The sequence below is a fragment of the Mizuhopecten yessoensis genome, unplaced genomic scaffold, assembly GCF_002113885.1.
Source record: "Mizuhopecten yessoensis strain PY_sf001 unplaced genomic scaffold, ASM211388v2 scaffold6353, whole genome shotgun sequence".
NCBI lineage: Eukaryota > Metazoa > Mollusca > Bivalvia > Pectinida > Pectinidae > Mizuhopecten > Mizuhopecten yessoensis.
In genome coordinates, this window is record NW_018406507.1 from 151757 (window position 1) to 171154 (window position 19398).

Sequence of the window (19398 nt, forward strand, 5' to 3'; positions counted from 1 at the left end):
CATGCGTACTGGGATTATGTTTGTGTATTTTCACAAAATATTTTGACGAACATGGCGCCATGTGCTTTGTTAGTGTTTATATCACCTGGATTTTTTTCTCGAAGCTAGTATGAATCAGCATTATATAGTCTCAGAAAATGTAAGATTTGATGTAGCGAATAACAATAAGGGAGAATCGCTTAAAAATGCCAGAATCGGAAACCTGGCCATTCTGACAAGCGATGTCATTCCAGCGCGTGCCAATGTTTACATCCCTGAAAATGACAGATCGGAGCTGATAAATGGAGACACTCGTTGTGGAAGGGAATCGCACCCGAAGGGCCGATACAGTAATATCGAGGAGGGACTGGAATCTTCCGTGAGGTAAGCAGAAACATTAAAATGTCAATCCAAAATGTTCAGACAAAAAGTTGTCTGTTATGAAAAATCCCCATATTCAATATTCACAAAATTTGCACCAGAAAATTAATCAAAATAATTATTTTGGTCATAAACATTAACGATTCGACATGTCAGTATAGAAGTTTATTTCGTTGTTGTTGCTGTCATGTGCATGTTTAGTTGTTTCAATTGCAAGTGCAGTTATAACTTATCAAAACATTGTGACCTATTACTGTCCTCACAGCCAAGTTCATATGTTGAAACTGGGTCACGAGGTCATGACTGGGGATGTCAAGTAGGGACACCAGTTAACAGTTATTACACTTCTTATCCAAGATATCCTACACTTTAGCGCTATTAAATGTGCACAGACCTCTATAAGTGTGGTTAACATGTGCAAAGTTATGGTTTTGAATTCAAATTTATACCAATGTAAAGGGAAAATCCTGAAATTTGAGAGCAGAGGACCATTTCAGCAGTTTTAAGTCAATAAAATAATTAAGAGAGGACATTCTGTGCATAATTAAAAAAAAAATGAACATGGAGGAGTCCATTTTAGTTCTGAGGGGTCAATGGCCCCATGGCCTGGGCCTCCAGGATTATCCCTGAATGCATATTATATGATTATGAATAACTACTGTACTCATTTAATGACTGTTTACTTTTTAAGCAATGAAGCTAAAGACAGAATCAACAGGATTGTGGTAAGTTCAATCAAATAAAATGACTAAAACCAGCAAAATCATAAAAAGCAGATATAAATTGAATTCCAAATTCAGTAATTTTTTAATTTGATATCAATGCAGCAGCTCCATTTGACATACAACAATGCTAATTTTAGATATGTTGTCACGTTCAGTCGTTCTTTAGAATATTATATACCTGTGTTGGCCTAGTAACTGGCATTTCAGGCTTTGTCGCCAAAAACAAAACAAATTAGTACATTAAACATACAAGTAGGGGATCGAGACAATTCTAATTTCTTTGTATATTAATTTTTATAATAACTTCGTTAATTTGAATATCTTAAACATTCTTATCTGTTATTTAGATTAGAGTTGAAAATTTTTGCATGAATCTGGGGAAAATATTTTGAGTCCTTCACCTGAGTCCAGTCAATATTATAAAATTTGAAACCTATGTAGGGTATACGTATAAGTGGTCGACATATGGTCCTCCATTCAGAGATGTTGACCAACATGTCAGAGAAATTAATATGTATATATATGATTTTAGTGGTGTTCCGATAAACAGTTTTGTTGACTTTTGGTCACAGTTATACAAAAAAGTTGATTAAATTAAAAGCATTGAAAATCATTGATCATAAAATTTCAAACGATTCCCAACTGATGTGTGTTTATTTATAGGGAGATGTGAAAAGTCTGTCTGATGTGTTTATTTATAGGGAGATGTACATGTGAAAAGTCTGTCTGATGTGTTTATTTATAGGGAGATGTGAAAAGTCTGTCTGATGTGGAGAAGTTACTGCTGTATCTACGACTTCCTACAGGAGACACGAGCAAGGATCTCCGACAGTATGTAGCATCAGAAACACACAAATAGATATATAGTCTTAGAATTTAAGATTAGTACACCATGGACAATAAGTCTATGAAGTTTATATATATATTCTTATAGACCTACTAATAATTTTGGATAAACCAGATTTTAATTAAGAAAAATAATTGCCTGTATATTTATAGTGTTCAATAGCATAAAATAAAGAAAATTGGTGGAATATATAAGGAAGGCTAGTAATTTCACAGAGGACTTTATTTCTCACTACCACACTTACATGTATATAATTATCATTGAATCATATTCATCATATGAAATAACTTCATATACAACGAAGTCTAGGAAGAGATGTATTCCCATAGACATATAGAGTTTTACACTGTTATTATCTATGGTTTTAAATTTACTGTCAAGTTTGAACACTGCACAATTCTCATTACATCTGATTTTTACAAAACAACCTGAAACTAGATTCATAAAAGTTTGATGGAATATATGTTTTTCTAATTTTTATCAAACAAATCCTAAGTGTTAGAATGAAAATATTATTTTCTTGTTGGCACTATATAGTATGTACTACACAATCCTATTTTCATTTTCTGTTCAAAGTAACTACTATAGGGTGCAATTTAATTTGGCAAAAACTGATGTATGATCATCCAACAATATATTACTTCTACGTCACATGTGTTAATTAAGAGGCAGTGGTTTTGTTACTTTAATTTTACAACAGCGTGTATGTATGTTCCTGGATGAATTGGGAATATATAGCATTAGTTGTATAGAGATTGGGAATGTATAGCATTAGTTGTATAGAGATTGGGAATGTATAGCATTAGTTGTATAGAGATTGGGAATGTATAGCATTAGTTGTATAGAGATTGGGAATGTATAGCATTAGTTGTATAGAGATTGGGAATGTATAGCATTAGTTGTATAGAGATTGGGAATGTATATGAATTCCTCAGCTTTTGTCATTTTGGTAAAATAAGGCACTTTTTAACTATGATCAGCCTCGATATATCCAGGGGTTACGCTCACTTTCACTCCCTGCACCCCTGGAGTATGTCAAAGGAAAATTGAAGGCTCAATGTGCAGCACCTGGTGGGTGAGACGAGAAGACTAGTTTAGTCCTTTGATATGTACACATTAAAATAATCTCGTGGTCGCGTAACGGTAATTATTGACAGGCTTAGAAGTGGGGCGCCGCTCCTTTGTAATCTTCAAAGGACAAGTATCAGCCTAGTGATTGGTCAGGTTTTTTTTACCTGACACCAACCAAATAGCTAGCTGTGTGCCTTCAGTTGTGCTATGACATATTCCAGGGGTGGAGATCAGAGCAAAACCCCTGGATAGCGAGGATGAGCTAGGGTAAATGGCTGTATTCGGCACTAAAACTGAGCAAAATAAAAAACGCTTGGAGGAAATAATTTGAAAGTGCCCTGTTTCTGTTAGTGTTTGATTTATATATATATATACATGCACCCAATATTATATGATACATATATATATTGGTTATCACAGCTAGTGATCCAGGTCTAGAGAAGATAAGTACAATAACTGGAAAGTCATTTATCTTTTGAATGGCTTTAAGTTGGATTCATAGTCAATATTTATGCCAACTTGAGCTAGTTCTGGAAACAGCAAATTTCATGGCGGTGCAGGCACTATAATGATAATAATCATATTTTAAATGATTTTAAACCTGAAAATACACTTTTTTTTTCAAACAAGGTTATCAGTTTCGATTCAATATGCAATATTCCATCAGCAAGCAACATTCAGAAATAGTATGGGTCATATGAACAATTGTGCCTTAAAAATATGTTTTTCCCTCTTTTTTTTCAGGACACCAACATCATGTCTGCAAACATCCAATCGAACAGAACAGGCACAAGCATACACCTGGATAAGATCTCACCTGGAGGAGGATGTGGAGATCTGTCTCCCCAAACAGGAAGTTTACGATGATTACAGGTAGGAAAATATATACAGGTGTTAATGTATTCAGGTAGACTCTGTAGCTGGTAGGGAATGTTATAATATACACAGGTGTTAATGTGTTCAGGTAGAATCTGTAGTCGGTAGGGAATGTTATAATATACACAGGTGGTAATGTATTCAGGTAGAATCTGTAGACAGTAGGGAATGTTATAATATACACAGGTGTTAATGTGTTCAGGTAGAATCTGTAGTCAGTAGGGAATGTTATAATATACACAGGTGTTAGTGTATTCAGGTAGGATCTGTAGTTGGTAGGGAATGTTATAATATACACAGGGGTTAATGTATTCAGGTAGAATCTGTTGTCAGTTGGGAAGGTTATAATATACACAGGTGTTGATGTGTTCAGGTAGAATATGAAGCTTGTAGGGAATGTTATAATATACACAGGTGTTAATGTATTCAGGTAGAATCTGTTGTCAGTAGGGAAGGTTATAATATACACAGGTGTTAATGTGTTCAGGTAGAATATGAAGCTTGTAGGGAATGTTATAATATACACATGTACAGGTGTTAATGTATTCAGGTAGAATCTGTAGTCGGTAGGGAATCTTATAATATATATACACAGGTAGTAATGTATTCAGGTAGAATCTGTAGCTGGTAGGGAATGTTATAATATACACAGGTGTTAGTGTATTCAGGTAGAATCTGTAGTTGGTAGGGAATGTTATAATATACACAGGTGTTAATGTATTTAGGTAGAATCTGAAGTCAGTAGGGAATGTTATAATATACACAGGTGTTAATGTATTCAGGTAGAATCTGTAGCTGGTAGGGAATGTTATAATATATATACACAGGTGTTAGTGTATTTAGGTAGAATCTGTAGTCGGTAGGGAATGTTATAATATATATACACAGGTAGTAATGTATTCAGGTAGAATCTGTAGCTGGTAGGGAAGGTTATAATATACACAGGTGGTAATGTATTCAGGTAGAATCTGTAGTCAGTAGGGAATGTTATAATATACACAGGAGTTAATGTATTCAGGTAGAATCTGTAGCTGGTAGGGAATGTTATAATATACACAGGTGTTAATGTTTTCAGGTAGGATCTGTAGTTGGTAGGGAATGTTATAATATACACAGGTGTTAATGTGTTCAGGTAGAATCTGTTGTCAGTAGGGAAGGTTATAATATACACATGTACAGGTGTTAATGTGTTCAGGTAGAATATGTAGCTTGTAGGGAATGTTATAATATACACATGTACAGGTGTTAATGTATTCAGGTAGAATCTGTAGTTGGTAGGGAATGTTATAATATATATACACAGGTGTTAGTGTATTCAGGTAGAATCTGTAGCTGGTAGGGAATGTTATAATATACACAGGTGTTAATGTATTTAGGTAGAATCTGTAGTCAGTAGGGAATGTTATAATATACACATGTGTTAATATATTCAGGTAGAATCTGTAGTCAGTAGGGAATGTTACAATGTACACAGGTGGTAATGTATTCAGGTAGAATCTGTAGTCAGTAGGGAATGTTATAATATACACAGGTGTTAATGTATTTAGGTAGGATCTGTAGCTGTTAGGGAATGTTATAATATACACAGGTGTTAATGTATTTAGGTAGGATCTGTAGCTGGTAGGGAATGTTATAATATACACAGGTGGTAATGTATTCAGGTAGAATCTGTAGTCAGTAGGGAATGTTATAATGTACACAGGTGTTAATGTATTCAGGTAGAATCTGTAGTTGGTAGGGAATGTTATAATATACACAGGTGTTAATGTATAAAGGTGAAATTTAACTTTGCTATGTACATGTGTAACTAGTATTACATAGCACACACATATATAATAACCAGTCATTAAAATGTCCTATAGATCAAAAATTATATGTTGACAATGATTTTGCTTTCTACTTTCCTCAGGGGCCTGTGCCCTGTGACTTTGGGAAAATATCACATACAAAAAGCATGATTTTGGGAAAACAAGTTGATTTTGGTATTGATTTTGGGGAAACAGCAGAAATTTTGTAGGGGAAAGGGCCTATATAAGGCCCAACATTCATCCTGAAAAATCTCTTGTTGAACTCTCTAGATATTCAATATAAATCAACAATAATTTTGGTTTTAAATCATGTATTTTATCATTTCAGAGTGTACTGCGAGAACCATGGCATCCGTCCGTTGAGCACAGCTGACTTTGGCAAGTTGATGAAGTGTGTGTTCCCCAATGTGAAACCCAGACGCCTAGGCCAACGTGGACAGTCCAGATATCCTTTGAGATCAATTAGAAATGTGGTCAGGCCCCTCATTTTTATGGGACAACAAGTCCATTACCAATTCAAAAACAGACCATATTGCACAGTTTTAAGTTAACCCTTGACAATTGATTATTTCAGAGGTGATATCAGCTTTTTCCCTGAAATTTGAGGCGTCAAACAGACATGCCCTTTCACACCCAAGAGACCAAGCACATTTTTGGGGGGTCAAAATATGCTCTGCAAGGTCTACTGAAAACCCTTAAAATACTTCAGATAATAAGGGTCCCTCAGACAATTTTTATAAAAGAGACTCCAATTCTGTTTGTTTAATTCTAAATGTCTCTGCTATGGTACAGTAAAATATATGAAGTATGATGTGTGAGGATACAAACACATAATCTGCAACAAAGGACACCTACACATATTCATTCTTTCCACACACAATAACACAATGGAATCTCCTTCCCATAGCAGCAGTACAATGCACAATGCTAGAGGACTTCAAGGCACACTTACCCTATGCAGCCCTTGAAGCCCTCATCACATGCTAAAATGTACGCCAACTTTTATCTTTTATTTATACCTTGCACAAAAAATCACAAAACCCCCCAACTTATCATTGTAAATAACCCCCTTTTTCACGCCTCTGTGTTCGCTTCACATGATACTCGAAAGAAGGTGTTGCAGAATATCTAGATAGATAGATAGATAGATAGGACCCCCGAGGCATAACCATCACACTTGATGGAGCCCATATACCATAAGAAGAAGTAGGATAAACAAGTCTAATTAAATGTGCCCTACTCATCATTTTCCAGCGCTTTGAGTCCTTAACTATCACATTATATACAATAATTGTCCTGAACTCCCTTCAGTAAAATTGAAACTCAAATTTTCCTTGTCTTGACAATATTTAATGCAAGGTCAGGTTAATAAAGGGTAAACTTTTAAAATAGAATTGTATTAAAAATTTAATTGTACTTTGTCAACAATTTAGTGAAAATGTGAAGAGTTTTAATTTTGTCAACAATTTAGTGAAAATGTGAAGAGTTTTTATTTTGACAACAATTTATGTACATGTATGTTGTTGGATATGCTGCATCAAACGTATGTGTTCTAAGCTCACCTTCCCTATTAGTGGGTGAACAAGGGAACGCTTGGTGAATTCTGCTTCACAATGATAGAAAAAGCATGTCAATGAAAGACAAACAAGAGATTCCACCATTGTACCATCTTCATTAGTTCTTTGTCAGTTGTTCTTTTTGCTCTTCTGTCCTCTAATCTGTTTGACCGAGTCATGTTAACAGTAAATGCACCTTGAGGTAACTTTTGATCTAAACTTAATACTGATGTGTATGAAAGCCAACCTTCAAAGTGAGTTTGTCAATTCACAAAAAGCAATGCTACTATGAACGCTTGGCTGCCACAAGCCAGTAATCCCTGTGGTAACTTTTCTGACACCTCTTGCTTAAAACTCTTAGAGTCAAAAGGATCGATAGGCCACGCTTTCACGGTCTGTATTCGTACTGAAAATCAAAATAAAGTGTCGGAGCTTTTGCCCTTTAACATTGCCACGATTATCCTTTACACTGCTCACATACTGTTACGGTGGTCTGCGGAAGAAGTTAGACATTGAGGCACCAGGACTTCCCGACCTGGAAATCAGTCCTCACAAACAACAGGTATGTATAAACTACAGGTACACAATAAAACCCGAACCTGACCCCTAAGTATTCCGACATCCTGTCCTGTCAGAAATTATGATGTATTTTTTCCCCACAGCCGTATGTAAAAATGTCATCTTCATTGACAAAACCAAGCTAACAAGACCCAACATCCGTATCAAAGTCTTCCAAATATTAGGGTGTTCTACCGCGGATGGTTTCTTTTTCTTGTTCCGATATCAATACATGATATCTTCTATTCCGTCTTTGCGTATTGCAGAGTTATCTTCTCTTGTGAGCAAATATTGAATGTTACGTCATTGGTTTGTGTGAGATAATTACATCGTTTTCTCAAAAAATGATGATGTTACTTTCGCAAAAATGATGTAACAATCAATACCTACCTGCTCACAAGAGCAGATAACTCTGCAATACGAAAAGACGGAATTACTGTGCACTCACTCAATTTTAGGACTTGATGCCTTTTCACTTTTGGTGTTAAAAACATGAAAGTAAATGACTCCAATATCTGAAACAGATAGCACTTTTATGTCTGGACTCAGGGCTAGAAATTAATTTTAAAAACCACTCGTCTGTCAGGCTTGTAGTTTACAGTTTCAGCAGTCCGTGTACAAATTACCATTACCCAATATTATTCAACATGATAATTAATATCAAGTACTTTTTTTATATATATATATATATTTTTTTTAAATATTTTATTCTCCCAGCCATTTTTTTCATAAATATATATATACATATATACTGCTTCGAAGCAGATATATATATATACATATATAAATATTTTGATAGGGGATGCCAGGATTGGGGAGCCCTGGAGTCAGCCCCTGAACAATATTGTGTCGTATTGACTAGTCAATGGGGCTAGCAGTTTTTAGAACCACTAGTCCAGCTTGAGATTTCACTAGTCTAAGACTAGTGGGCTGCCCTTACTGTCTAGCCAGGACTGTGACGATACTGTTACAAATGATACCAAGATATGTACTTCAAAACTACATTGTGTCTCAACTCTGTATGATTTTGTTAAGTACTTTTACTTTTAATCATTCTAAAACAGGATACAGGATCAGAGGATGATGAGCTGTACGCCGCATCGTGCCAGCTTGTGTGTGAATGGGCACAGAAACTCCTGGAGCAGAACTTTCCGAGTGTGCGGGAACTGGCGGAGCACCTGGTCAGTCACCTTTACGTCAACAGCAAGTCTGTGTCAGCCTTCACCGTGGTCGCCGGAATGCAGGACACGGGCATACAGAACATGAAAGGTATGTAAAGACCACACAATCAATACATCTTAAAATTAAATCAATGATTTATCATGAAAACATGGTATTATATAGCAACTTTACAAATAATATTGAAAATATTTTCCATATTGGGTTTTTAATGACTTAATTTGTAGGAGTTTTGATTCAAAAGAATTGTTTTTTTTTGGCCTGGCTATAATTTTGTAAGATGTTGGAATTAATGTATTTATATTAATACATTTGAGATGTTTGACTTTATGACTCTCAGTGACAATTCGTGTGTGTCCTTTTCTTTCCAGTGTCGTCCATGTTTTCCAATACGACGGGCGGAGACCGACACAGGGAGACTCAGTTACAACTCCAGAGGAAACTGCACGAGCGTGAACAGCTACGGGAACACAAGAAAAAACTTCAGATGCAGAAAGAGGAAAATGAACAGAAAGCAAAAGAGGCACAAGATCGCATGACACCATCACTTGCCTCCCCTACATTGCTCCGGGCACTTACTTCTCCTGCCAGAAGAATATTCGACAAAAAAGACGAAGATTCCGGTCTGTTCCGCAATAAATCCATTTTGAGTGGAAACACAGGGAAGTCAAAACAACCTGTTGTCGATTCCTTGAGAAGTAAATCTTCCTTGGGGAAGGAGAAAGTTATACAGAAACAGGAGAAAACTTGTCAGGATATGGACGTTGATGGGTCAAGGTCACCAGCCAAAAGTCAAGGTCAAACAAACGACCAACTCCGAGTGGAGGCTATGGATACTGGTAATGATGCACCGATTCATTTGGCCAGTCCAAATCCACTTGATGGAAAAGAACATACGGACATGAAGAAGATATTTACGAAGTTAAAATCCTCTCCAGATGATTCTAGGAAGCTGTGTGAAGTAGGCAGGGAAGAATGGAACATATCATTGATGGGCAGAGTTCATTCAGCACACCAGATGAGAGACACTTGGAATCTTGGTGAGGAATCTCCAACTCGCACCTTCCATACAATAATGAAACCTGCGGCTGTGTCTCAACATCGCCCACACAAGTCTGAAAGTGATATACAGAGGGTTAAGGTGACGGGCATGACAGAAGAATCGAGGGAGATAAGTCTGTCCCCAGACGTTGTAGATGAAAAGATCACAGAACAAAGTCCGATAGATGTTTCGCATGAAATAATTCCAAACTTTGATGTCATGGAAACTGTGGAAATTACGGGAAACTCTGACGAATGCCTTCATTTGTCTGTGTCTTCCGTTTCTACATCTGTTTCGTCCTCCGTGTCTTCATCATCAGTGTCATCCAGAAGTGCGTTTGTGCCTTTTTCACAAATGAGTACACGTAAAGAAAGTGACATGCTCTCAATGAAAATTCCGTCCTCCACATCGAGTCAGATCAGTTCCATTGTATCCCAAACTGATGTTCATCCCAAAACAAATGTCTCAGTGAGCTCATCAGAGTCTGTACAATCAAACATGTCGTCTAACATACCACAATTTCCGTCCATTCCATCCCACGAATCTCAGATCTTTGCCTCAGTGGAGGGCACCGTGAAACCTCCCGGGAGTTTAAGTTTAAATTTAAATTCTCCGGGGAGCAATCCTGTGTCATATCCAACGTGTACCACAGTCGGACTCCTAGGTGCTATGTCAACTGCGTCCGATATTCCAACCTCACAAGCATTACCGCAAACATCACCGTCAACACCAAAAAAGACCAAGTCACGATTTACTCCAATCCGTCCGAAAGCTTCACCTTCAAAGACTGTCTCAAATATACTCAAGGAAAAAAGTGCAGAGAATTCCATTTATAACAAGTCCAAACCTGTTGCCACACTTCTAAAAGAGAAACGGGCCCGAGAAGCAGAAGTTTTGGCTCAGTCTCAGATAAATGGAGGAGTGACTCTCTCGCCAGGAGGCATCAACCAGGCTAGCTCCGGCGTTCAGATACAAAACATCCAAAATATCACTGCATCCACATTACCCAAATCGTTGGAGTTGAACAAGCCTGGAGAATTTTTCATCATTTTGAATCCGGTCAGTAAGATGTCTGTTGTCAGTCCTGTATCGACTGTCACCCAGTCACTTCTCTCCAACTCCGCTACCATGACGACCAGCTCCAGAGGTAAATCAGAAATGAGCAGAGGTCAAAGATCAGCAAATCCAAGTCGTAGTCGCACAAACTCTTCATCCGAGTCTGAAATTGAAAGTATCTTCCCTATGGGGAAAGAAAGTTGGGGCGTGACATCCGATTCAGCGGAGGAAAGTTTCACAGATTTGAATATGGATGAAACTCCTTCAAAATTGGTAAAAATAGACTGTGACCAAGGCGTTTCATCACGACCAGGTAGTCGTTGTTCTGTCGACAGAGAAACGCCATCATTTGGACGGAAACGAAAATTCTATACGTGTGGGAATGTTTCTTATCATAAAAGGATCAATTCTACTGATGATACCGACGATGAAGTTGTCATTATTGAACAAAAAGAGAATGATAAAGATTCAAGACGGGCGAAGTCTTGTTCGCTGGATCAACAAGACCAAGACGAGATCATGTCACCCGTTAACAAAGAGAACCTGAACAATACCATTGACAGTATACATTGTCCGGACATTTCAATTCTGGAAATAGATGCGTTGTCAGACAGTGGATTGGATTCGGAGCAGCTCCAGCTCCTGTCCGACTCAAAAACACCAAAATCAATACCTCAGACACACTCAGCCGCAGTGGGAGTCAACTCCTTACTGTTGCGGCACTCCCAACGAGAATTACTGAAACAGAAGGAGGTGCTGGATGAGCGCATGAGGTCTTACTGGAGCAAGGAGAGTAAAGTGACCACTTTTAACAAGTCTGATGTCGTCAACATCCAAGTTCACAGTGAACTGCCCCAGGATGTTGCTGATTTCATAACCGACGCTCTCACTGGTATTGCCAACACCAGTATAAATGAAAATGAGGACACGAACAAAAAAGGGAATGGAGAAATTGAGATGCAACATTCCAGGCCGCAGAGTTTGAGTCGCGAAAAGAAAGCTAACGGTCCAAGAATCACCAACACCGTTACCAGTCGGAACTTTCTCCAGCCTATAGTCACCTCACCTTTGATGGCAATGTCTATGAAAACTCAGAGGAGAAAAGATTCTGTCCAAGACAATGGTCAAGAAAAAGGACAAAATCAGGAGATTTCTACCAAGACTTCTGTAACAATGTCCAATTTCGCGAGTCCTCAGCGGCCAGTACGTCGACAAAGGACACCGTCTATTGAACGACTTCTCGGACCAACTGTCACCCCTGACCGGCATGTCCAGCTGCAATCTCCTCTGGACCAAGGGTTGACCGGTCACAGTGATAAGGTTAATCAGTACATGTCGGAGCAAGGCAAGGCCACCACCCCTACCAGCTTTGCCAGTCCTGTGCATCCTGTAATGCAGAGGAAAAGAGAAATGTCGGTGGATCGTATTAGTAACCAGACACCTTTTTCGGATGCAGGATATGGTAGTATTGGAGCAAGTCCCATACAGACGTCCACTCCAGTATCGGGTCTGGGAGGCATCTGTGATATAACTTTGAATTCCACCTCAAGTGCTGGCTTCCTGATGAGCCGGCCCGATTCAGTACAGAGCTTACCCAGTGACACTGTCATGCAAAGTCCAGTGCCGCCATTTTCACCACGTAATTATACATCTACACCACTCACCGTGCGCTCGCCGTGTTCCACACAGAACAGCAACCCTCTACAGAGCCCGCTGGGGATGGGCCCTCCCACACGCGCCTTCATGCCAATTCAAAGTTCCTCTACCCAGAAACTAGAAACTACTGTTACACTTATCAAACCGACAGTTACTATGGCCAGTGGAAATGGGGGCGAGGCGAAGGAGATCCTAAAAGATTTAATAGGGATCGGAAGTATTCAACCAGAACAACGACAAACTCGTCCTCCACCCTCATACAAGGTGGCTGTGCAGGCGCTTACGTATTTACAAGCAGAAAACACGGAGAGTTCTGGGGCTTTCAATCGTCCACCTAGCGGACCAATTGACTTTCCGATGACAGATCTGGTGTCACCTACAAAACATCAGTCTGTGATTGGCATGATGGGAAAGAACAATGAGGCACTGCCGGATTTAAGTCTGCAGTTGAATCATGGGACTGATCCTGGTCAGCCAGATAAAAGTATTGCCAATGCGTACCCTTGTTCATTCCAGCTGGCTCTCATGTCTCAGAAGTCGAGAGAAGACGGAAAAGAGGCTGCTTCGGGATCAACACTGTATCGGTCTGGACAAAAGGGAACAACGTCTGTTTCATCTGGAACTCTAATGTTAAATACTACGGCGTCTCAATCATCTGATGGTCAGGCAACTGGTCAGTACACAGAACCAATGGTCTTAGGCAAATCACCATTACATATGCTAGAAGGACCGAGAAGTGATCGTTTTCCGGAAAAAATGGTTTTCGGACAGTCGTCTTTACAGCAGCCGGAGGGATCAAGAGCTGGTCAATACATGGATGCAATGGTTTCAGGACGGCCAGCTCCTCAACACCCTAATTCTGATGGTCATAGAATAGGCCAGTTTGAAGGTGGTTCTGTACAAGGTGTGTTGTCCAAGGTTAGTAAACGACCCACTTCCCAACAATCTGACCATTCTACCCGCAACCTATTTAGTCCGGAAATCCAAGGTAGAGACTTCATGTCTGGAGGCGTAATGGTGCAAAATTCAAAAGAAAGAGACATTGAATCCATCCTCAACATCCTGAAGGAACCAAACCAGCCCTCGAAACACGCCGAGAAAGGTAAGCAAGGAGGGATTGTCATGAAAGTTCAGACAGTGTTACCCAATGCAAATTATAAAGGTAATGCTCCGAACGTGAACTTGACGACAAACCCTCGCATTTCAGAGAAACTGCGGCCGTACGTCATGGACAAAGTTATGACTTCAGTAATGGACGACGTCGAGTTCTCGGCACGACGGAACCTGATGCCTGATCTTATGGAGGAACCAAGTTCTACTGAAATAAACGAAGAGGAACTGATGTCGACACTGGAAGACTTGCGTTCCGTCGATGAGAAATATTTCGTCCAAGATGACTTCAACTCTAAAAGGCTTTGAGTGAATAGAATTATTGTGTGAGCTTGCATTTGGTCAGTTGTTAAAAAAATATATAAACATATATATATACATACTTCAAAAAATTTAAGGTGATAGGTTTATGATTGAATCCCTGGCTTTTGCATCTTTTTGTTTTGTTTTTACGTGAGTGACTCAATCAGCAGTTAGCCATTTAGTTTAAAAATAGACAATTTTACCCAAAAACTTATCTTCAGATTTTATCCTTTTTTTTTTAATTTTCAGCTTGTTTTTGAAAAGAAATGCAACATAAAATATCTCAAATAAAACAAATTGTAAATAAGAGTGATTAAGTCTAACAGGAGGAGCGCAAATATAAAATTATCAATTTTTGATATATTTCTGAAAATTTCAAATCTGGTTTACTGTGCTACAATTTTCCCTATTCCCAAGCCACGGGCCCCATTCCAGAAATAGTGTAGAAAAACCTAAGCATGGTAATTATGGACAGTTGGTTTAAATCATAATCGATAATCAATGTGTAATTGGAAGTATTAAACTAATTGATAATTGATTTATTGGTTTATAAATTTATGGGACTCGGTACCCAAATAAAGTGACAACATTATTTTTACTTCAACAGACAGTTGTAAACTGAATATTAGGTTTCCTTCATTTATAATGAATGGATTATTTTTCTACATAATCATTAATCATTTGATAAAAGCTATAGAGCTATGTGACTTGCAAAGGGTTCTTGACATTGTATACAGTTGAGACTTGAATTCAGTTGTGAAATGGTTATACATGTGGGGACCGCGGTGGCAAAGTGGTTGACTCATTGACCCCTGAATTTTCACAACGAACTATTCCAACCTTTTGCATTGGAAGAGTTCAAATGTGTCTTCAGGGGTCAATGAGTTAAAACAACAACCTGGCACTTCCTTAAATGACCATAGCTGTTATTAGGACATAAAACACAAACAAACTAAAATTTATGCACGTAATAGGAAAGGTCAAACCGATTTATATCCGATGATAACCATCAGTCTTTTGCTACCTGATCATAAACCTAAATATCTGGTATCAAATTAAATAGTGATTTGTGACGAAAAAAAATGAATATTTTTTAACTGAAATTTATATAGAGGAGAGGTGTGTTTTAATGTTAATTGTGGACGTAGCATTATTTCCGTACATTAGCATTTTATTTTTAATCTTTAATTTTATAACAAGAACAAAACTATTCTGGAAATCTGACACTTTCATTATTTAAAAACAACATGTGCATGCATAAAAATTGTTGATATTTTTTCATTTTATTTAAATAAATCTTTCATTTAAAGCTATTTTGCTATTCTCGTAAAGATTTTTAACTTACTGGTTCAAAGAATCAAGCTTGTACAAGTTTTTATTTTACGATAATGTCAAATTTATCATTTTTTTACTGTTCATTTTATATCCATAACAATGAATTGCGCAGGTTAGATTTCAGCATATTTATAAAGTATGCAATTATTTATTGGTGACACAAAAACTAGTGTTTGGTCCATTGAGTATTCAAATTGAGAACATTTTGTTGAATGTTAAAACAAACAGAAGCTTTTAATTAAAAGCATAAAAAGAATTCTATAGAACATAAACTTTTGATCGGAATTTATTAAAATTATTTTTGGACTTTCTAAATTAGTGATTGATTACAACTGTACACTGAATGACTAATTTGAGAGTTTTTGTCCTTGAAAGGACCATAAACAGAGTTTTCAGAATTAAACGTGATAAGATATTTATTTTTAATCTCATGAAATTGTCTCAGACTTTGTATACCTCATCAAATGGGCATAGTCTACAGTAGTCTAAATGCATTGTCTTTTGATTGAATTGTAAGAAAAATGCAAGGTATCCACACATCAATTATTGAGGTTTCACTGCAGATCAATGAGGTGCGAGTCATATATTTAAACATGTTTCATAACAACAAAAGCATACAGTAGATCATTTAGGTTTTGTATGATATTTATTTTTTACATGGAATATTTGTCACGATTTTAAATCATCATGCAAACCTTGATGGAAATCCTAATAAATTCCTCCGAAAAAATTAAGTAAAAAAAAAAAAAAAAAATTTTCCAAGAGATTTTATTTTATGTCAATTTTACAGTAATTTACAGTAGTTTTATCTAGGTGCTTCAGTGTATAACATTATAATTACAATAAAGCATTTTTTTTTACAAATAATTTATGATAGTATTTTCAATGCTGCCTTAAAGCTTGTTGAACATTTTTAATACTCAAAATATTTACCCCAACAGTGTTGAACAACAAACTGATAATTGTGTATTTTTTTTGTGATGAAAGCATGTAAATCTAGCAGTAATTTGATCGTTCGTCCTTTGTCACTGAAGCTGGCGTGCTAGTTTATACACTGTAACGGTCTGTCTAGTCACTTGTTACTGACTCGGGTAGAAGGTACTTGCCTTTGGTCTCGACTGTAGAGGACCTAATAAGTAATATGTAGTCCTAAAATCTTGCGTCGGCTATAACTTCCAAAACCAACCATTGCAGTTGGAGTTATTCCCCCTAGTATGGTCAAGCTTAAATTGCCAATGTATGGCTTTGCGAGACATGAATGGAGGGAACATTGCAGTTAGAGTTATTCCCCTTAGTATGGTCAAGCTAAAATTACCAATTTATGGCTATGCGAGACATGAATGGAGGGAGCATTGCAGTTAGAGTTATTCCCCTTAGTATGGTCAAGCTAAAATTGCCAATTTATGGCTATGCAAGACATGAATGGAGGGAGCATTGCAGTTAGAGTTATTCCCCTTAGTATGGTCAAGCTAAAATTGCCAATTTATGGCTATGCAAGATACACATTAAGGGAGAACAAGTGTGAGATTTATGGCTCATGTGGTGCGAGACGCGTTTCAGCGTCAGTTATAGGATGTCCCAGTGCACGGTATTTTCACGTACCAATCCTGCCTAAATTGTATCCTTACGTGGGCATTTGGAAAAGTAGCATTGGTTACAACAGTAATTTCTTTCCTTCCTAAGAGCATAAATCCCCCAGTGTTAATACTTAAACTACACCATCAGAGGCTTGTGTGAATAATATAAATATTGATAACTTGCATCACTTATGATGAATAAAGATTTCAAATTTGCCATTTAAAAAAAGTTAAGATCATTCTAAATTTAAGGTCAAATTTGGGGAAAAAATGATTTTTTTGTATCACTTAAGGATCTCCGAAAACTGGGACTGTACATTGGATTCCTGTTTTTCAGGCATGACTGTAGCTATAGTCATATATACAAAACAAAATTAAGGGGAGGTTACTGTATATACGAGAATCACAGCTCAGTGGGACAGGAATCATTCATAAAGTATTTAGAATTCAAAATGGAAAGTTTACCTATTATCATTTTTAAATTTCTAGAAATAAGTACTTCCCTGGCATGTAAGATGTAAATTTGACCATTCATGTGTAATAACTAACCCATCTATGACCCCTGGACTTCTAACGGGTTATCATTTAACCCTTTCACCATGTACTGTAGACCATAATGGACTCTTCCAAATTAATGTATGGTAGAGTTCACTCAAGTTACATAGGGGTGAAAGGGTTAAATAATCGACATCTCATTTGAAGTCAAAAAATTGTATTGCAATGTTTTTCTAACATTGATGACATAAAGTAATGTTTTAAGTTTTCTATACCCGTAAAGTGCTTGGCATTTGAAATTCAAAAACATCAACGAAGTATGTCAGTATTCAGTACCGTTATAATAAATGTGTCTGAAAGAAGATGATGTAAAAGATTTGTCAAATATTTTAACATGATCATCCCATTCCATCAGTAAATAGCGATATGTTTGCCGTTTGACTGTTTTTTTCTCCATCTGTAACTGGTGACCTATGACATGTAAGTAGATTTGCTCAGTAAAACTTCATTCATTTCCAGTATCCATTACATATCGCTCGGTCCTTATTTGTTATCTTTTCCATTTATGTTAAAATTTGATCTTTTGAAATTGGATATTTTCTTTTGCATTCAGTTACAATGTACCACGTACGCTGCTGGAGAAAATAATTGAATTTCGTTTATTTTGTGACAATTATTTGAGGAAATCCTAGTATAATAGTGTATAACAGTCCAATTATTATCAAATACCAAAAACTAATACCAAAAACTATCCTGATTGTTTTCTTAATGTGCTAGGAATAGCTTCATTACAAAATAAAGCCCTTTTTGTATTGTATATTTAGAAAGATATTGTATAAGGATTACTTTCATGTTGTGGTCAGTTTTTCGCATTGCGTTGTGGGAGTATGATAAGAATGGGTACTCCGTGTTGTTTTTGATGTGGTAGTCAGAAGCTTATATCTAGCTCTGTGATGAATAGATGTGTATATAGCAGGGGTTTATTGATAACTAAAATTGTATTTTCATAACAATGAAATGAGTTGCATGGATCATATATGAATGTTTCAAGCAGTGCTTGTATTACCTGTATTGTGACTTTGTATCATAAGTGCTATTTAATGCTGTATATTTTATATTTTCTACTTGTTCATACATTGACTCCTGTAGACCTTTCTAACTGTTGCCTCAAATGGAAAATCCTGAAAATTTTATACTGAGAGTATTATCTTGCCCCTGAAATTTCATAATGAACTATTCAAACCTTTGAATTGGAAGAGTTCAAATGTGTCTTCGAGGGTGATTGAGTTACTATGATCTAAGCCCTAGGAAATTAATTTAGAAGATAATTCCTCACCAGTAGATACAAAAGTGACTTCATTAAAAATAAAAAATTGAAAAAAATGATAAACAAGTTTAACTCTATTTTGATTCTAGCTTTGATAGCTCTTTAAAAGTTACTCTATATTTGTTTTATTTCATGTGATGTTTATTGGTTCCCTTGTGGCATTTCCTGAGGGAACCATAGATATGCACTCCATATCCGTCAGTTGGTGCATCACTTCATCAGGAGCTTATCACACATACCTTGCCCACTTCAAAAGCCAAAGTTTTTCTTGGGATGGCACAAATCAGGCTTTCTGTTTTCTATAGAAAGGGTTATGGCCCTGTTTGTTCACTTGACATCATATATATGTCTCGTGTTGTGTACAATTGTTAAATTTCTTGTTCCGGTTGTAAATTTCTTGTTCCGGTTGTACAATCTTCAAGTCATAAAATCTTATTTTTGTTTTAAATGATCTGAAGAAAAATTTAACAGACTTCATTAAAGCCAAATACTGTTTGCAATGTTTACATTTGAGTTT

General features: G+C 36.9%; 1 protein-coding gene across 1 annotated transcript; it reads left to right on the top strand.

Moving 5' to 3' along the window:
* Nucleotides 1-45: 45 nt before the first annotated feature.
* Nucleotides 46-15022, top strand: LOC110451980. The gene is made up of 8 exons (XM_021500220.1): nt 46-363; nt 1052-1085; nt 1831-1916; nt 3748-3876; nt 6016-6132; nt 7721-7805; nt 8866-9070; nt 9352-15022. Exons 1-8 carry the CDS (start codon nt 110-112, stop codon nt 14151-14153), a joined length of 5712 nt encoding a protein of 1903 aa, XP_021355895.1. The 5' UTR covers nt 46-109; the 3' UTR covers nt 14154-15022.
* The last annotated feature ends 4376 nt before the right edge of the window (nt 15023-19398 follow it).

Bases quoted from the DNA above. Each gene is read 5' to 3' on its own strand.
- LOC110451980 (XM_021500220.1), top strand. From the start codon at position 110: ATGAATCAGCATTATATAGTCTCAGAAAATGTAAGATTTGATGTAGCG. The intron at 1,086-1,830 runs GTAAGTTCAATC...GTTTATTTATAG, and splicing joins ACAGAATCAACAGGATTGTG to GGAGATGTGAAAAGTCTGTC. The intron at 6,133-7,720 runs ATATCCTTTGAG...TACACTGCTCAC, and splicing joins GGCCAACGTGGACAGTCCAG to ATACTGTTACGGTGGTCTGC.